General features: G+C 43.5%; 1 protein-coding gene across 16 annotated transcripts in view; it reads right to left on the bottom strand.

Annotated features, from left to right (window-relative positions):
- The window catches only part of exoc7 (exocyst complex component 7), a 32,967-nt gene extending 17,494 nt beyond the window's left edge, over positions 1-15,473 (bottom strand). For 4 of the 16 annotated variants that reach the window (XM_078225851.1, XM_078225852.1, XM_078225838.1 and 1 more), the window contains exons 1-8: positions 15,347-15,473; positions 10,797-10,862; positions 9,264-9,448; positions 8,044-8,149; positions 5,091-5,313; positions 3,704-3,871; positions 3,435-3,446; positions 1,232-1,324 (exon numbers count right to left, since the gene is read on the bottom strand). In XM_078225851.1, the coding sequence (XP_078081977.1) occupies positions 1,232-1,324; positions 3,435-3,446; positions 3,704-3,871; positions 5,091-5,313; positions 8,044-8,149; positions 9,264-9,448; positions 10,797-10,862; positions 15,347-15,406 (913 nt within the window). In that variant the 5' untranslated portion in view covers positions 15,407-15,473. Of the gene's footprint in view, positions 1-1,231; positions 1,325-3,434; positions 3,447-3,691; positions 3,872-5,090; positions 5,314-8,043; positions 8,150-9,263; positions 9,449-10,796; positions 10,863-15,346 lie in introns of all 16 variants that reach the window. The other 12 variants (XM_078225841.1, XM_078225845.1, XM_078225848.1 and 9 more) reach the window with 4 other exon arrangements.
- Between the last annotated feature and the right edge of the window lie 401 nt (positions 15,474-15,874).

Below are 15,874 nucleotides of genomic sequence, written 5' to 3'. Positions count from 1 at the left end.
AATCTCTTATGCAGAGTTTCCTTTTTTTAAAAAAAATGTATCCAGGACTTGGTCAGAGGGATCAAATGCATGAACCTATCAGGAAGGATGGTTGCAATGTTCGCAATCTCTCTCTAACCCATTTACTTTGCTAATTGTGGCTTGTTGTACCAAAAACACAATTTGCACTTTTCCTACTAGCTTATCTGTGTGCTGAATCAGTGGTGAAGACCAGGGTAGTCTTCAGGCGAAACAGGTTAGAAGACAGTGCACTAAATGACAAATTACTGCCCATTTTAACTTGGCAAGTTCTGTCCTAACATATCTATAATGGAAACTGGCTATGTAAACCAGTAACACGAATTACATCCTCCTACCAGCGGTGATGCTACAATGTTTCCACTGGAAAGTGCTTTAATTCGTGTTTATAGAATCATACAGGAGGCCATTTGGCCCGAGTGTGCACCGACCACAATCCGCCCAGGCCCTATCCCCACAACCCTATGCTTTACCCTAGCTAACACTAGGGTAAGTGCATAACACTAGCGCCCCCTGACACTAAGGGGCAATTTAGAATGGCCAATCCACCTAACCAGCACGTCTTTGGACTGTGGGAGGAAATTGGAGCACCCGGAGGAAACCCACCCAGACATGGGGAGAAACTCCACACAGACAGTGACCCAAGCCGGGAATCGAACCCGGGTCCCTGGCGCTGTGAGGCAGCAGTGCTAACCACTGTGCCACCGTGCCGCCCTGCTATATTTATATAGCAGGCTATTATAAATCTAGGAATCTAGAAATGTTGAAAAAATATTTTAATTTTTTGACATAGTTGGAAATTATAAAACCAATAAAAAGTGATTCTAGAATAGTGATTTACAATTGGCCCAATTAGATCTAAAAGATTCTCTACTACTAGTGTAATAGAACTTTCTCCATTCACTTCTTCATTTCCATTCCTAACTTGGACAGGACTCACCAACTAACATCCCACTCGACACTTCATCCTCTCCCTCCCTTCCATGACTGGTTTCTGCTGGACACAAACCAAGCCTGAACGTAGCAAAAATACTTCTCTGCAGACCCCTGTAAGATTCAAACTCCCATCTAAAGTTTTCCAGAGGCGTAGATTATGTAAGATGTGCGGGAGAGTTAGAATGCTTTTATGAAAATAGCAGATGTGGTTAATTCAGAAGCAAGACTTTGCAGGAAAAGCCAAAAGAATTGCACCCAGGGACAAGGAAATGATTACCTTCAGCGGGAGTGAGATTAGAAACACCCTTTTTGCCATCCAGCCCATGCTGAGAATATTGTTTCAGAAGTTTCTGAGCCTTACGAATTGTGCCTGTTACCACAGTGATGCAGAAAAGACAAGACCTAGGCAAATCAGTGTGAATACACCAGATCCCTGCCACCAATACCACGCTACATCAGGAGCATTGCTAGTAAATTCTCACACCAAGACAGAAGTTAAAGCAAAAACACAAAGCTTCTTAAATCATAACGGACACCACAAAACAAAAAAAGACTTAGAAACAGAACAAATCATACAAAGTTAGACAACAGTTTAACAATATTAAATAGTTATGCAACATTCCATTAAAAATTAAACAATTTCTATTTTACCATTCATTAACCAGAGCAGACCGAGATCTAAATGAAAAGTACTTTTAATTACTGGGCTAACTGCACATTCAAACCCCTGCGACTTCTACCTACCCCAGAATCCAACTGCCATCTAGCCACATATTCTGGATAAAGAAAACTCTGGAGAAATATAAAGAGCCGGAGGACGAGCTTCAGCCCCTTTATGCACGATTGCAACTTCAAAACTGGGATTTCCTACTTCTATAACGTACGTTCACCTCTACCCACCAACCCCATACATAATTCACAGTCCATTTAAGACAATACCAATTTCAAATTATTACAGGCAACCAGGATGGGAGGTACTGTTGTGAAATAAAGAAAGAAAATGCTGGAAATACTCAGCAGGTCAGTCAGCTTGTGCAGAGAAACAGGGTTAACATTCCTAGTCTGGAACCTTCCTCATTTCTGATGCAAGGTCCCAGACCCGAAGCTCAACTGTTTTTTTTTAAATTTATTACTCACAAGTGGGCTTACATTAACACTGCAATGAAGTTACTGTGAAAATCCCCTAGTCGCCACACTCCAGCGCCTGTCCGGGTACACTGAGGGAGAATTTAGCACGGCCAATGCACATCTTTGGACTGTGGGAGGAAACCGGAGCACCCGGAGGAAACCCACGCAGAGATAGGGAGAATCTGCAAATTTCACACAGACAGTGACCCAAGCCGGGAATCGAACCCGGGTCCCTGGCGCCGTGAGGCCGCAGTGCTAACCACTGTGCCACCCCTTGCCAAGTATTTACAACGTTTTGTGTTTTTATTTCAAATATTCAACATCTGCAGTGTTTCGCTTCGGACACTGATTAGCATATATTGATTAGGTCTCCATGACTTTGGGTGAGCTGCTTAAATGGTAAATAATCGGAAAATGGTGGAATTCCACACTAATTAACCAGTTATATATTAACAGTCCACCTGCCCACTTTCCCTGGGATTCTATCCCTATTCCCACGATGGACACTGTACTCAACAGAGGGAATAATTGTACTTTGTCTCCTGCTTAATAAATTTTCAGCCCGGAACATCCATTATTGCTGTTTAACAAACAGAGCGAGCATCTTGTTCCATTCATCAGTGCTAGCAATAGAGACACCCACATTTTATATTCGTATTAACAGAATCAATGTCATGCATTACAACCCTGCAAGTGACAGGAGGTAAATGTCACAAAATTTCAGACTTGAGACTAGGGACTGGACACACAATGAGCAATAACTGTCACTACAACAACATAATTTACATCTTAGTGTGATCTACTGACCCATGAGTTAAACGTTAATATATCAACTGCACCATCAGTGAGAAGCCCAGTGCTCCAATCTAACAACCACACAGCTGCACCTGTACAGTTCTCTCCCACACTGCAAGACACTGCTTTGAATAAGCAAGTGAGTAAAGTTCGTGAAACTACGGAGACACAAGGAAACCAGCTGAGAATCTCAGTGGGAGCTATTAATCAACCTTTTAAATACAGTAAAAGCAGAAAAAGAGTATCGGCACCCAGTTACTTGGCTGTGGAAAAACTCCTTTAAAAAAAAAAACATATCCTCCGCAAACTTAATTTCTCCAAAGTTTTCTGACTTTTATGTAAGATTCTGAATGGTGCCAAATTCACTAAATTAGTCAGTTCAAACACTTTAAAGATTGCACGGCAACATTTTGCATAAGCCATAAGCTTTCAATAAGACAAACTGGCAAAATTTCTTCCTGCATTTTAACATTTGCCACAGGCAGTGGCCACAACACATGATCAGGCAATTAGAGACTGGCGAGGCTTAAGAGGGCACACATACAAGCATGGTTTACCTGGGATGTAGACTGTAATTCATCAACATAAAATGAAAATTTAAGAGAAAAATAGTTAGTGGAGAAGTATAAAAGAACAAAAAAAGAAAAACAAAATCAATCATGAGGAAAATAAAAATAAAACTTTCAGTAGCTGAAATTTCAGACTTTGGGAAAGAATTTTCAAAAGAGCTTCTTTTTTCTTGATACCCTTCCACAACAAACTTGCTTGAAGTGTAGAAACATGTTGGGGCAAAATAGGAACATCTTAAAATGACGGAGATACTGACCTGGTCTCTTGATGGCCTTTTTGCTGGGCGTATTGTTCTTTTTATTCTGAATAGCAGGAGAGTACAGTACACCAGAGGACGAGCTGTTCTTGCGGAAGTGCTCTTTCAGACCTTTGATTGATCGGTCTAACTGGTTAGAGCGAATCTGGTAGTAGACATTCATAAAATCTGCAAGGGAGAAACAGAATGAGCCAGGACTGAAGCAGTGATTCAAACTCCAGGACTGATTAATTATCTCTCTCCCTCTCTCTCTCCTCCCCTCCATCTTTTACTTAACATGCATCATCTGGTTAGAGTAATTATAAATTTACTGCGTCTTCTGAAATTTCAGCAGCAGGTTTATTCATTTGAAAAACAAAATGTAAAGTAAAGTTTATTTATTAGTTACAGGTAGGCTTACATTCACACTGATATGAAGTTAGTGTGAAAATCCCCTAGTCACCACACTCTAACGCCTGTTCGGGTGCACTGGGGGAGAATTTAGCACGGCCAATTCACCTAACCGGCACGTCTTTCAGACTGTGGGAGGAAACCGGAGCACCCGGAGGAAACCCACGCAGACACGGGGAGAATGTGCAAACTCCACTCAGACAGTGACCCAAGCCGGGAATTGAACCCGGGTGCCTGACGACGAGGCAGCAGTGCTAACCACTGTGCTACCCCTAATGCCAGCGTTTCAGTGACATTGACTCAGGTGGTTTCTTAACCAATTGCAAGAAATAAATTGACATGTAAACTTACACTCAAAAATGGATGACATTGAGTCCTTGAACACTTTACAACCAATGGATGATTTGCGGACAACAGAGAGGGGAAGAAAATGCAGTGACGAGAGATAGACAATCAGAGTAAAGAAAAAGAGAGAAAGTAAAAGAGCAGAGCAAGAGAATGCATTAATAATCTATAACTGCCCACATGTGGAACAGTAACTTTCAGAGAAGATGAATACCAAAGGATACCACACCCATGAAACTATAACCCCAAAACATTTCTGCAATAAGGTTTTTCAGTACATTGCAACAGTGACTAGATTTCAAAAAGTACTTCATTGTAATTCTCAAGCATTTTCAGAGATTCCAAATTGCACTACTGAATTTAAAGTTCATCCAATAGATAATCAACCTGGTTCCACCCATCCAGAATATAGACAGTTCTAATCAGTAAGGGAATCCAGGATTATGGGAATAAGGTAAGAAAGTGGAGTTGAGGATTATATCAGAGCAGTCATGATCTCACTCGATGGGCTGAATGGCCTACTTCTGTTCCTCTGTCTTATGCACCACTGGTATCATTCATATTAATTTGGCTGACAATAGCCTCACAATCCAGGGGAGAGGAACCAAAGCCCAAGCACAGTGTAGGTATTTGCAGTTTTTAACCAGTTTACCTTGATTCCTCCCATATTCAACCAGCCACATTGAAATGCAGATCAAATCCTGTAGGATGTTTTCGGGAAGATGTTCCAGCGACACTTCATCTGCTGTCTCAATCTCATCATCCCCTGCAACCAGGTCCAGGATGACAACAGGTGGCACTGCTTTACTATTGCGAGTGAGGAGGTTTCGAAACTCCGACTCTAAAGATTCCTTGCCTTTTTCAAAAAGCAATTTCTGTAAAAGATGATTAAGAATTAATGTTCCTCACAGATTTAGAGCATCAACCATTCTTCCTCCCTCTCACCCACCGCTATTTCTTTCAAAGTGGGGATCTCAGCTTCCTATCTCCATGGCTGTTACCTGTTATATTTAGGTAGAGGACAGTAGTGCAAAGAAATGGAACCTTCTACATCTGAAGCCTATGGCAGAGTCATGTTATCCCCAGGTCTGACGCAGAGGAAGTCTCCCTTTGTACGGACTGTCATTATGGGCTAACCTCCCCACGTCTCCAACTGTTGTTGGGATACACTCCCACACGTGCTAGCAGTCCTTTGCAACCTCACTGCAAAAGACCAATCTTCACATGAATCTACAGATAGTGGCTGGCACCTTCCCAATTGACTGCAGCAGGTATCACAGCCAAGTTTCATCCCCTTCAAACCTGCCACTCACTTTCCAACGTGGGGATAGTACAGTGAACAACCAAGACGACAATAATCTCTTTGCAAAGTGGAGCAGCCCTAGCAAAGAGCAGCAACTGAACCTTGCAAGTTTTGAACCATCCTTCTTCACAGCGTAACACTGCTGTTACCATCCTCCTGGGGAACCGTAAATGAAGATAACCGCATTTACAGAATGATCCCCAAGTGAACAAGATCTCACTTTCTGCAACATTTACTTTAACATGAATCAGAACCAAAGTAAGTTATACATGGATTACCAGGCAAATGAAACTTTGCTTAAAAAGGTAAAATCCACTCTAAACAGGTCGATACAACAACCTATGGCTGTGACCCCAAATTCCCCTCCAATTCGATTTTCAAGTTTGCTGACGACATCACCGTAGTGGGTCGGGTCTCAAAAAATGACGAGACAGAGTACAGGAATGAGATAGAGGAACTGGTGTAGCAACAATAATCTCTCCCGCAATGTCAACAAAACGAAGATGATTCTCATCGACTACAGGAAGCGTAAAGGAGAACATGCCCCTGTCTACATCAATGGGGACGAAGTAGAAAGGGTCGAGAGCTTCAAGTTTTATGGTGTCCAGATCACCGGCAACCTGTCCTGGTCCCCCCATGCCGACACTATAATTAAGAAAGCCCACCAACGCCTCTTCTTTCTCAGAAGACTAAGGAAATTTGGCATGTCCACTACGTCTCTCACCAACTTTTATAGATGCACCATAGAAAGCATTCTTTCTGGTTGTATCACAGCTTGGTATGGCTCCTGCTCTGCCCAAGACCGCAAGGAACTACAAAAGGTTGTGAATGTAGCCCAATCCATCATGCAAACCAGCTTCCCATCCATTGACTCAATCTACACTTCCCGCTGCTTCGGCAAAGCAACCAGCTTAATTAAGGACCCCCACGCACCCCAGACATTCTCTCTTCCACTTTCTTCTGTCGGGAAAAAAGACACAAAAGTCTGAGGTCACGTACCAACCAACTCAAGAACAGCTTCTTCCCTGCTGCTGCCAGACCTTTGAATGGACTCACCTTGCATTAAGTTGATCTTTCTCTACAGCCTAGCTATGACTGTAACACTCTCTCGTTTCCTTCTCTATGAACGGTATGCTTTGTCTGTATAGCGCGCAAGAAACAATATTTTTCACTGTATGTTAATACATGTGACAATAATAAATCAAATCAAAAATATCTTAACAGAAGATCCCGCATCACTTCCCATAGACGTGGCATAATGTGCAATCTCCCAACTCAATCGGCTCAGCCCTCAGGTCGAATTCACCAGCAGGTACATTCCATCAGAGGTCCCCAGATATGGTTAACGCCAACAAGACACACGTCCACTCACCCTTTCTCACACGGGGTCGTGTCAGCCTTGATGGCAAAGCTTTCAAGAGTTCCTTTTTGACTGACCAACCAACGCTAACCAATGACCTCTGATATAAACTCTCCGCTCCTTCACGTGGCTGAGCTGTTAGCACCACTTTTTAAAGATTCAATCCCTTTCAGATTACCCGTTCGTCACTTCCACCAGAGCTTCTCCAGTTTTACTTTTCTTCTTACTGCCAAACAGAAAACTGACCTTTTAGTAGAGAGCTTTGCTGGCCTCACCTCACACAAGCTCTGCGTGCTCCTCATCCTGTCTCCTTTCCTGTGTGTGCCGATTTCCTCCCACCCTCAGCTCTCTTTTGTATCGACCCCATACTGTTTCTGTATCTTAACTTACCGCTTTCAGGTGAATGGTTGCCAGTATTTCTTATTATTCAAGAAAGTTACAATTGATGCAAATACTTAAAAGACCTTTACAAACACTCTTAAAAACAATTACAGATTCCGTAGACATGTGAAAGAAATTATATATTTTCCTTACTCTCCTCCTTCCAGGTCAAAGGTCATTACAATACATTCACTGAGCAAGTCGTTGCCCAGACACCTGCATTTTGCACACCAGCCAAATTTATTGGCCTGGGGAACTGGGAATTTATACACCAAACACACACAGGCTGCAGCTACAAGGAGAGTATTTCATTTTCACAAGAGTTTCCTTGCAGCCAGGAGAGGAATTGACTGCCAGCTCACCACAGTGACAAATTCCAAGAATTCAGAGGTAAAAATATGATGTTCTAATCAACTATATCAATCAATCTTTGGACAGTACCTGCCCTAAATTAGTCTGTCATATTGCAGGGGGGCATGCTGAATAGCCGACCCTACTTTCCCCAAGTAGAAATATAAGTTTGTCAACTGCATTTCACACCCGATTCCCTTTTCAACTTACCACCCGATTTAGCTCAGGGCTGTCCGGATTGTTGTCCTGGAAGTACTCCACTGCTTTCTGTATTCTCGCCATACAGTTCAGGTACTCCTCCAGTCTTCCAGCAGGGCTGATCATACAGCAGGAGAGATACACAATGGAATGGTGTCAATAAAACCCGAATCTGGAAAGAAAACTGCAATTTTCCTGCCTTGCTTCCCTCGAAAAAATATCCATATTGCCCGTCTTGACCAGGCAATCAGTATAGTGAAGATTCCCCTTTATAGCAGAGGACGGTGTTTTGAGCTAAATGAAATTTACACTGTAGTACTGCACAGAAGAGAAAATGACCATTTATTAACCTAACTGTTGCCTCCTCCCTCCCGCAATTGCCAGTTCGTTCAGTGTCTGGATTATATAGTCTATATAGTGAAACAATTCACACAGATATAGATATTTACAAATTAAATTTAACTGCCAGATAACATGACCATCTAAATTACAAGCCAAGCTGAACAGGTCAAACATGGCTGTAACAGCTAGATACAACAGTGCCAAGTAACAGGCAAATTAACAATGTTTTCAAGGCCAAACTACAGTCAGATTATCTTAATTAATTGGATACATTTTGAGCAACCACCCAATGTGTGACCGTGTGGAATTTTGATGTCATATTAAACCAGTAAACCTCTGAACCAGGAACGCACGTGTTAATTAGCAGAACCAGAAGAGGTTGATCAGAGCCGCTAAAAGGGCAGACAATGGTCACATGGGTGATAAATACATGATTCAGAAAGCCCATGTATATGAAGAATAACACTGCAGTCTGATATCTAATTATGTAGCTAAAGTTAATCTGGAATTAACATCCAATAGAGCAGGGCAGATTCCAAGTACTATGTCTCATGTCCTCCGTGTAACCCATAAAACAAATACTGTACTTCAATGGGGAGACAGTAAAGGAAAAAATAAAATAATAGATGATAATCAAGGTCCCTGTGCCACCCCCTCAAAAAAAAGCCTCCTCCTTTAAGACTCCCTTAAAACCCAGCCTTTTACCACATGTCCAAATGCTTCCTCCTTCGGCTGTGTCAAATTTTGATCTCATTAGGCTCCTGTGCTGCACCTTTGGAGGTTTGACTATGTTCAAGGCACGAGGTAAATAAAGGGATTGTTGATGATGACCTGTGCAAACAATCAGTGAATGAAATTAACTTCATAATTGCCTCTCTACAGCTGCTCACCCTTCTTTGATGATCTTCTCAGTGTCTTTAGCCACGTGATAATAGCTGATGACATGATCCAAGCAAGAGAGTGTTTTATCCACATTATCCTGCAGGCGCTGCAGATTTTCCGTCTGCTTGTGGACTGGAATGATGGAATTCTCCAACTGCATCAGTCGGCTTTCAAACGATGAAAGGATGGAAACCTAGAAATAAGGGATAGAACAATCGGATTTTGATGCTATCCAATGCAACCTCTCTCCCAGTCCTTCCTCAGGAGACTGTGGGCCATACCAGTTGTCAACAGCTGCCCCCCAACTGCTTGATGCAAGAGGCCATGGTCCCTACAGAAACAATGAATACCGGCAGGTCACGGAGGCACAGGATAGAAGACGACATCTATTATTACATGGAATATACAGAAAAGTGCTTTCCAACCAAGGCTCAGAGGGTAGCTCTCTCACCCCTGAACATGTAGGTTGTGGGTTCAAGTCCCTTCAGAGGACATATTCTAGCTTACACTGAGGGAATGTTGAACTGTTGAAGGTGTCATATTTTGGATGAAACGCTAAACTGTGGCCCCCATCTGCCCACTTTGATGGATGCAAAAGATCCCATGGCATTATTTTGAGAGAGAGTAATGGAGTTCTTCCTGGTGTTCTAGCCAATCCTTCATCTGAATCTCCATCACTAAAAACAGGTCACCTGATCAATGCCTCATCACTGTCTGTGGGATCTTGCCGCACATAAATTGCCTGACATGTGTCCTACCCGGCAACAGTCACAGTACTTCATTGGCTGTAAAGTGTTAGGGACGTCACAAGATTCTCTTCGCAGGACAGAACACTACAGAGAGGTTTATGGTCAGGTCGCTGCAGGAGTAATCCTGAGTCTGGGATTCATAATCTATCTAGAGAATAAGAGTTCAGATTCCGCCAGTCATTCCAAAATTTGATGAGTTTTTAAAAAATCTACAAGTACAAAGCTGGTTTCCATAAAAGTTGTCCCGAAGTTATCAAATGGTCACGAAAACCCTACTGGTTTACAAATATTGCTTGATGAAGGAAACCTGGAATTGGTATCCTGTCCACTCCCATCAGTCCTCACACCTTCACCACCAGCTCTTAGCTGCCTCTGAATTGACCCAGCAAGTCAGTTAGTTACACCCAAAACAGTCAGTGATAAGGAATAAATGCTATGTTCATATTCGGAGAACAAATTTGAAAGATGCAGCTGGGTGCAAGAACTCCGGTTTAACTAGTTGCCAGAAAATGGAGATAAATTGGAATACCTACACCATCATCTCAGATAATCATGGATCAAGCACGAGATCCCCCTACGTGAGATGGCTGTGACTGTGCGAGACTTTGCTGCCTAGCACACGTATGAGTGATGCATAGCAAAACCCGGTATTACTGTGTTTTTCCTACCCCCTCTCCTTCACCAACAGCCCATTAACCTGTCAAAGCTCACTGACCACTTGCTCAAATAGCAGCCATTAATGCTTCTAATATAAAATAACAGTGAATCACAGCTGAAGTGAAATGTACTTACCATATTTTTTGTCAACTGGTCACTTTTTTCCAAGCTTTCTCTCATGAACAGCAAGGTTTCTTGTTCCTGTTTGTAAGACCAAAAAAAATTGCAAATGTAGTTCTAATCAGTTAAGACACCTCAGCACCTGCTGCTTGAACAACACAATGGCACCAGGACTTCATCAAGGTAGTAGTGGGAGCATTGTAGAAAGGTGTGGGGACATTAGCCTTCCTATCGAATCAACAGCGTATTGAAATACTCAGAACAAACGCGTGAGGCTGCAAAGAGCTCTCTATAGCCAGGGACAGAGACAACATATCAAAAGGTGAAGATAGGGTAGCACAAGAAATTAGAATGATCAGGCAAGGGTTACATCATATAAAAAAGACCAGCAACTCATAAAGTCATCCAAGTTACCAAGGAAGTTATCAAGCACATACATAACCTTTCAAACGAGGTTTTAAATTGAAAGACAAGGAATCTTGCCCATTGAAAGCATTCGCTGATAGAATTCAATGATAAAGATCTGGAAGCAAGTTACACAGTTCCCCCTTCTCTGGAGAACCACGAGTTGGGGTTTGGTATAGTCATTTGGTAGTACAAAAAGTTATTTTGATTAAAAGACGACAATAGCTTTGACATGTTTGTGGAACAGGGTATCACAGTTGAGCACAAACCAGAGTGTATATACATATTTCTAGAAAGAGTCAATGGATAGCAAAGAGCAGGAACGTAGAGGTCAACTAGTGAGATGAGCCAACCTGACAGACTGACATTCAACAACAACTTGTATCTATATAGCACCTTCAACATAATGAAAGCAGCTTCCAGGAGCATTATCAAACATTACCATTCACGACTCCTCAGATACTGAAGCAGTCCATGTTCAAATGCAACAAGATCTGGACAATATCCAGGCTTGGGCTGACAAATGGCAAGTAATATTCACGCCACATAAATGCCAGGCAATGACCATCACCAATAAGAGACACTCTAACCACCCCCCTTAACACTCAATGGTGTAACCATCACTGAATCCCCCACTGTCAACATCCTTGGGGTTACCATTGACCAGAAACTCAACTGGACTCACCACATAAACACAGTGACTACAAGAGCAGGTTAGAGGCTAGGAATATTGTGGCGAGTAACTCACCTCCCGATTCCCCTAAGCGTATCCACCATCGACAAGGCACAAGTGTGCTATTCAATGAGATCATGGCTGATCTACTTCAACACTATTTTCCTGTACTATCCCTATATCCCTAGACGCTTTTAATATATAGAAATCTATCAATCTCAATCCTGAACATGCTCAACAACTGAGCCTCCACAGCCCTCTGGGCGAGAGAATTTCAAACATCCACCACCCTCTAGTGAAGACATTCCTCCACATCTCAGTCTGGAATGGCCCAAACACAAGTCAAGTGTAGGGAAATTAAAATGGATGGAGTCAAGTGTAGCAACCAGGCATTGGGCTCAAGCTGTACGCCACAGCTGCTCAGGCCCAAATACTCACAGCCATAGGAGGTTTAGAGCATGGAAACAGGCCCTTCGGCACAACTTGTCCATGCTGCCCAGTTTTTACCACTAAGCTAGTCCCAGTTGCCCACATTTGGCCAATATCCCTCTATATCCATCTTACCTATGTAACTGTCTAGACGCTTTTTAAAAGACAAAATTGTATCCACCTCTACTACTGCCTCTGGCAGCTCGTTCCAGACACTTACCACCCTCAGAAAATTACCTCCCAGGAGCCTTTTGTATCTCTGCCCCCCCCCTCCCCCTCACCTTAAACCTAGGCCCTCTAGTTTTAGACTCCCCTACCTGTGGGGAAAAAAATGTTGACTATCTACCTTATCTATGCCCGTCATTATTTTATAGACCTCTCAGGACACACTGGCTGAATAAATTTAGCAATTTAGCAGCTTTGCCCGAAACAAGTAAGTTTGCATCCATCTCTCAACCACAGGACAAAGAAACACCACGGGACATTCAATAGGAAAAACAAGAAACAAAATGGATAATGAGTCAGAGGGGCACCAGGAGAGATGCAAGATTTGGGTTACAAGGATTGAACCAGTGATGGAGAGAGGGGTTTAGGTGGGGTGGGGAAGAAAGGTGATAAGTAAGCAGCTGAAAGCATGACCACCAGTGGTGCAGAAATGCCTCGAATGCTACTGACACCAGGAAGAGAATTTGGGCTGAGGCAGTGATGGGTGATGCTACAGAGGTGGAAATGGGCAGTCTTGGCTATCATGTAGAAGCTAAACCGGACACCAGCTGCTAATAGCTTGGTTCAGCATCAGGCAGTTGCCAAGGAGCAGGAAACTGCAATGCTTTCAGGAGTGGTTGTTGTTAGCAGGTTGATCGATTACAGCAGTTCAGGGTTGCAAGAGGTCTGATCAATGCCTGGCTGAGATCAGCTGACTTGGTTCAGCCTCCGAGCTGAACCATGGACTTCTTTGTCTTTACATCTGGCCAGATATTGCATTTCCTCATTAGATTCTCCTCTCCTGTAAGCCCTTTTCCACATGTTTTTTGGGAATCATGGAAATTTCAAGGAATGTATATCAATGCTTATAAAAATGGTTTAAAAACAGTACTGCCCAAAAGAAGATGGTATTTAATAAGTTCTATTTTCAAAATAGTTTTCTGATATTTGATTTATTATTGTCACATGTATTAACAGTGAAAAGTATTGTTTCTTGCGCGCTACACAGTGAAAACATACCATTGATAAAGAAGGAAACGAGAGAGTGCAGAATGTAATGTTACAGTTATAGCTAGGGTGTAGAGAAAGATCAACTTAATGCAAGGTAAGTCCATTCAAAAGTCTGACAGCAGCAGAGAGGAAGCTGTTCTTGAATCGGTTGGTAGGTGGCCTCAGAATTTTGTATCTTTTTCCCGAAGGAAGTTGGAAGAGAGAATGTCCGGGGTACGTGGGGTCCTTAATTATGCTGGCTGCTTTGCCAAGGCAGCGGGAAGTGTAGCTAAAGTCAATGGATGGGAGGCTGGTTTGCGTGATGGATTGGGCTACATTCATGACCTTTTGTCATTCCTTGTGGTCTTGGGCAGAGCAGGAACCATACCAAGCTGTGAGACAACCAGAAAGAATGCTTTCTATGGTGCATCTATAAAAGTTGGAGTGAGCCAAATTTCCTTAGCCTTCTGAGAAAGTAGAGGTGTTGGTGAGCTCTCTTAACTATAGTGTCGGCATGGGTGGACCAGGACAGGTTGTTGGTGATCTGAAAACTTGAGATAAATTGTCATTGCCACCAGCACATGATGAAAACTGTTCTTCATCCTCTATCTTATCACCCCCAACTCCATCAAAAATACTCAACTTCTGGCTGTGCCCAGTGGGTAACACTCACCACTGAGTCAAATGTCCGTGGGCTCAAGTCCCACATACTTCATAATATAGGTTGAGTCAGAACTGAAGATTCATTCCCACATAATCCACTGCCCCTGTAAACCAACAGGCTAGGCTGCCCTCACCACCAGAGCCTGCCCAACTTAGTAAAAGAAAAGTAAAGTAAAGCTTATTTATTAGTCACAAGTAAGGCTTATTAACACTACAATGAAGTTACTGTGAAATTCCCCTAGTCGCCACAGTCTGGCACCTGTTCGGGTCAATGCACCTAACCAGCACGTCTTTCAGAATGTGGGGGGAAGCCGGAGCACCTGGAGGAAATCCACATAGACACAGGGAGAACGTAGACTCCACAGTGACCCAAGCCGGGAATCGAACCTAGGTCCCTGGCACTGTGAAGCAGCAGTGCTAACTCCTGTGCTACCATGCCACCCCAGTGCCCCCTGCCACAGTACCCCAAACACATCCTCACTTCCACCTCCATACCCTCTACTTTCCCAGGACACAAAGGAAATTTGGGATGTCAGCTACAACTCTCAAACTTCTACAGATGCACCATAGAAAGCATTCTTTCTGGTTGTATCACAGCTTGGTTTGGCTCCTGTTCTGCCCAAGACCGCAAGGAACTACAAAGGGTTGTGAATGAAGCCAAGTGCATCACTCAAACCAGCCTCCCATCCATTGACTCTGTCTACACTTCCCGCTGCCTCGACAAAGCAGCCAGCATAATTATGGACCCCACGCACCCCGGACATTCTCTCTTCCACCTTCTTCCGTCAGGAAAAAGGGACAAAAGTCTGAGGTCACGCACCAACCGACTCAAGAACAGCTTCTCCCCTGCTGCTGTCAGACTTTTGAATGGGCTTACCTTGCATTAAGTTGATCTTTCTCCACACCCTAGCTATGACTGCAACACTACATTCTGCACCCTCTCCTTTCCTTCTTTATGAACGGTATGCTTTGTCTATATAGGGCGCAAGAAACAATACTTTTCACTGTATGTTAATACATGTGACAATAATAAATCAAATCAAATCAAATCCATACCCCCACTCCCTCCTCCTCCCTCCCTCAACCATCCTGCCCCTCCTCAGCTCCAATCACCCTCCGTGCACCAAACGCCCTGCTACAACCGCCATCCCTCCGCTCTCCCTCTCCCTCTCCTCAGGCTCCGGGTTCTGCCTCCATTTACCTGCCGCAGTTTCTCCTCGATGTCCCTTTTCCGAGCGGAGGCATCCTCAATGAGTATCATCCTCCCGCAGGCCTCAGGCTTGTTGTCCTGCGCTCGGCGCCACTTCCGCCCGGGTACTTCCGGTCCGTTGCCTGGTGACGTCGGTGCTGGAGGGCGGGGCCTGTCGCCAGGGTAACGGGCAGCCTGGTTGCGGCATCCTCCCTCCCTGGAGACTCACAACAGGCCCAGATGCTCAGGCTGTCCAAGATGCTCAGGCTGTCCTGCACTCACCTCTCTACAAATGGTCACTCTCTGTGAAAAATACAGAAAATTATTTGAGAAAAGATTGACAGCAATCAGTTTTCCAAAGTCTTATTTTCATTTAATTTGATTTGATTTCGTTTTATAGAATCCCTACAGTGCAGAAGGAGGCCGTTCAGCCCATCGAGTCTGCACCGACCACAATCCCATCTTGGCCCTATTCCTGTAACCCCACACATTTACCCTGCTAGTCCCCCTGACACTAGGGTCAATTTATCATGGCCAATC

This window comes from Mustelus asterias, chromosome 12, assembly GCF_964213995.1.
Source record: "Mustelus asterias chromosome 12, sMusAst1.hap1.1, whole genome shotgun sequence".
In the NCBI taxonomy this organism is placed as follows: domain Eukaryota; kingdom Metazoa; phylum Chordata; class Chondrichthyes; order Carcharhiniformes; family Triakidae; genus Mustelus; species Mustelus asterias.
This window is presented reverse-complemented; position numbering and strand designations above follow the sequence as displayed.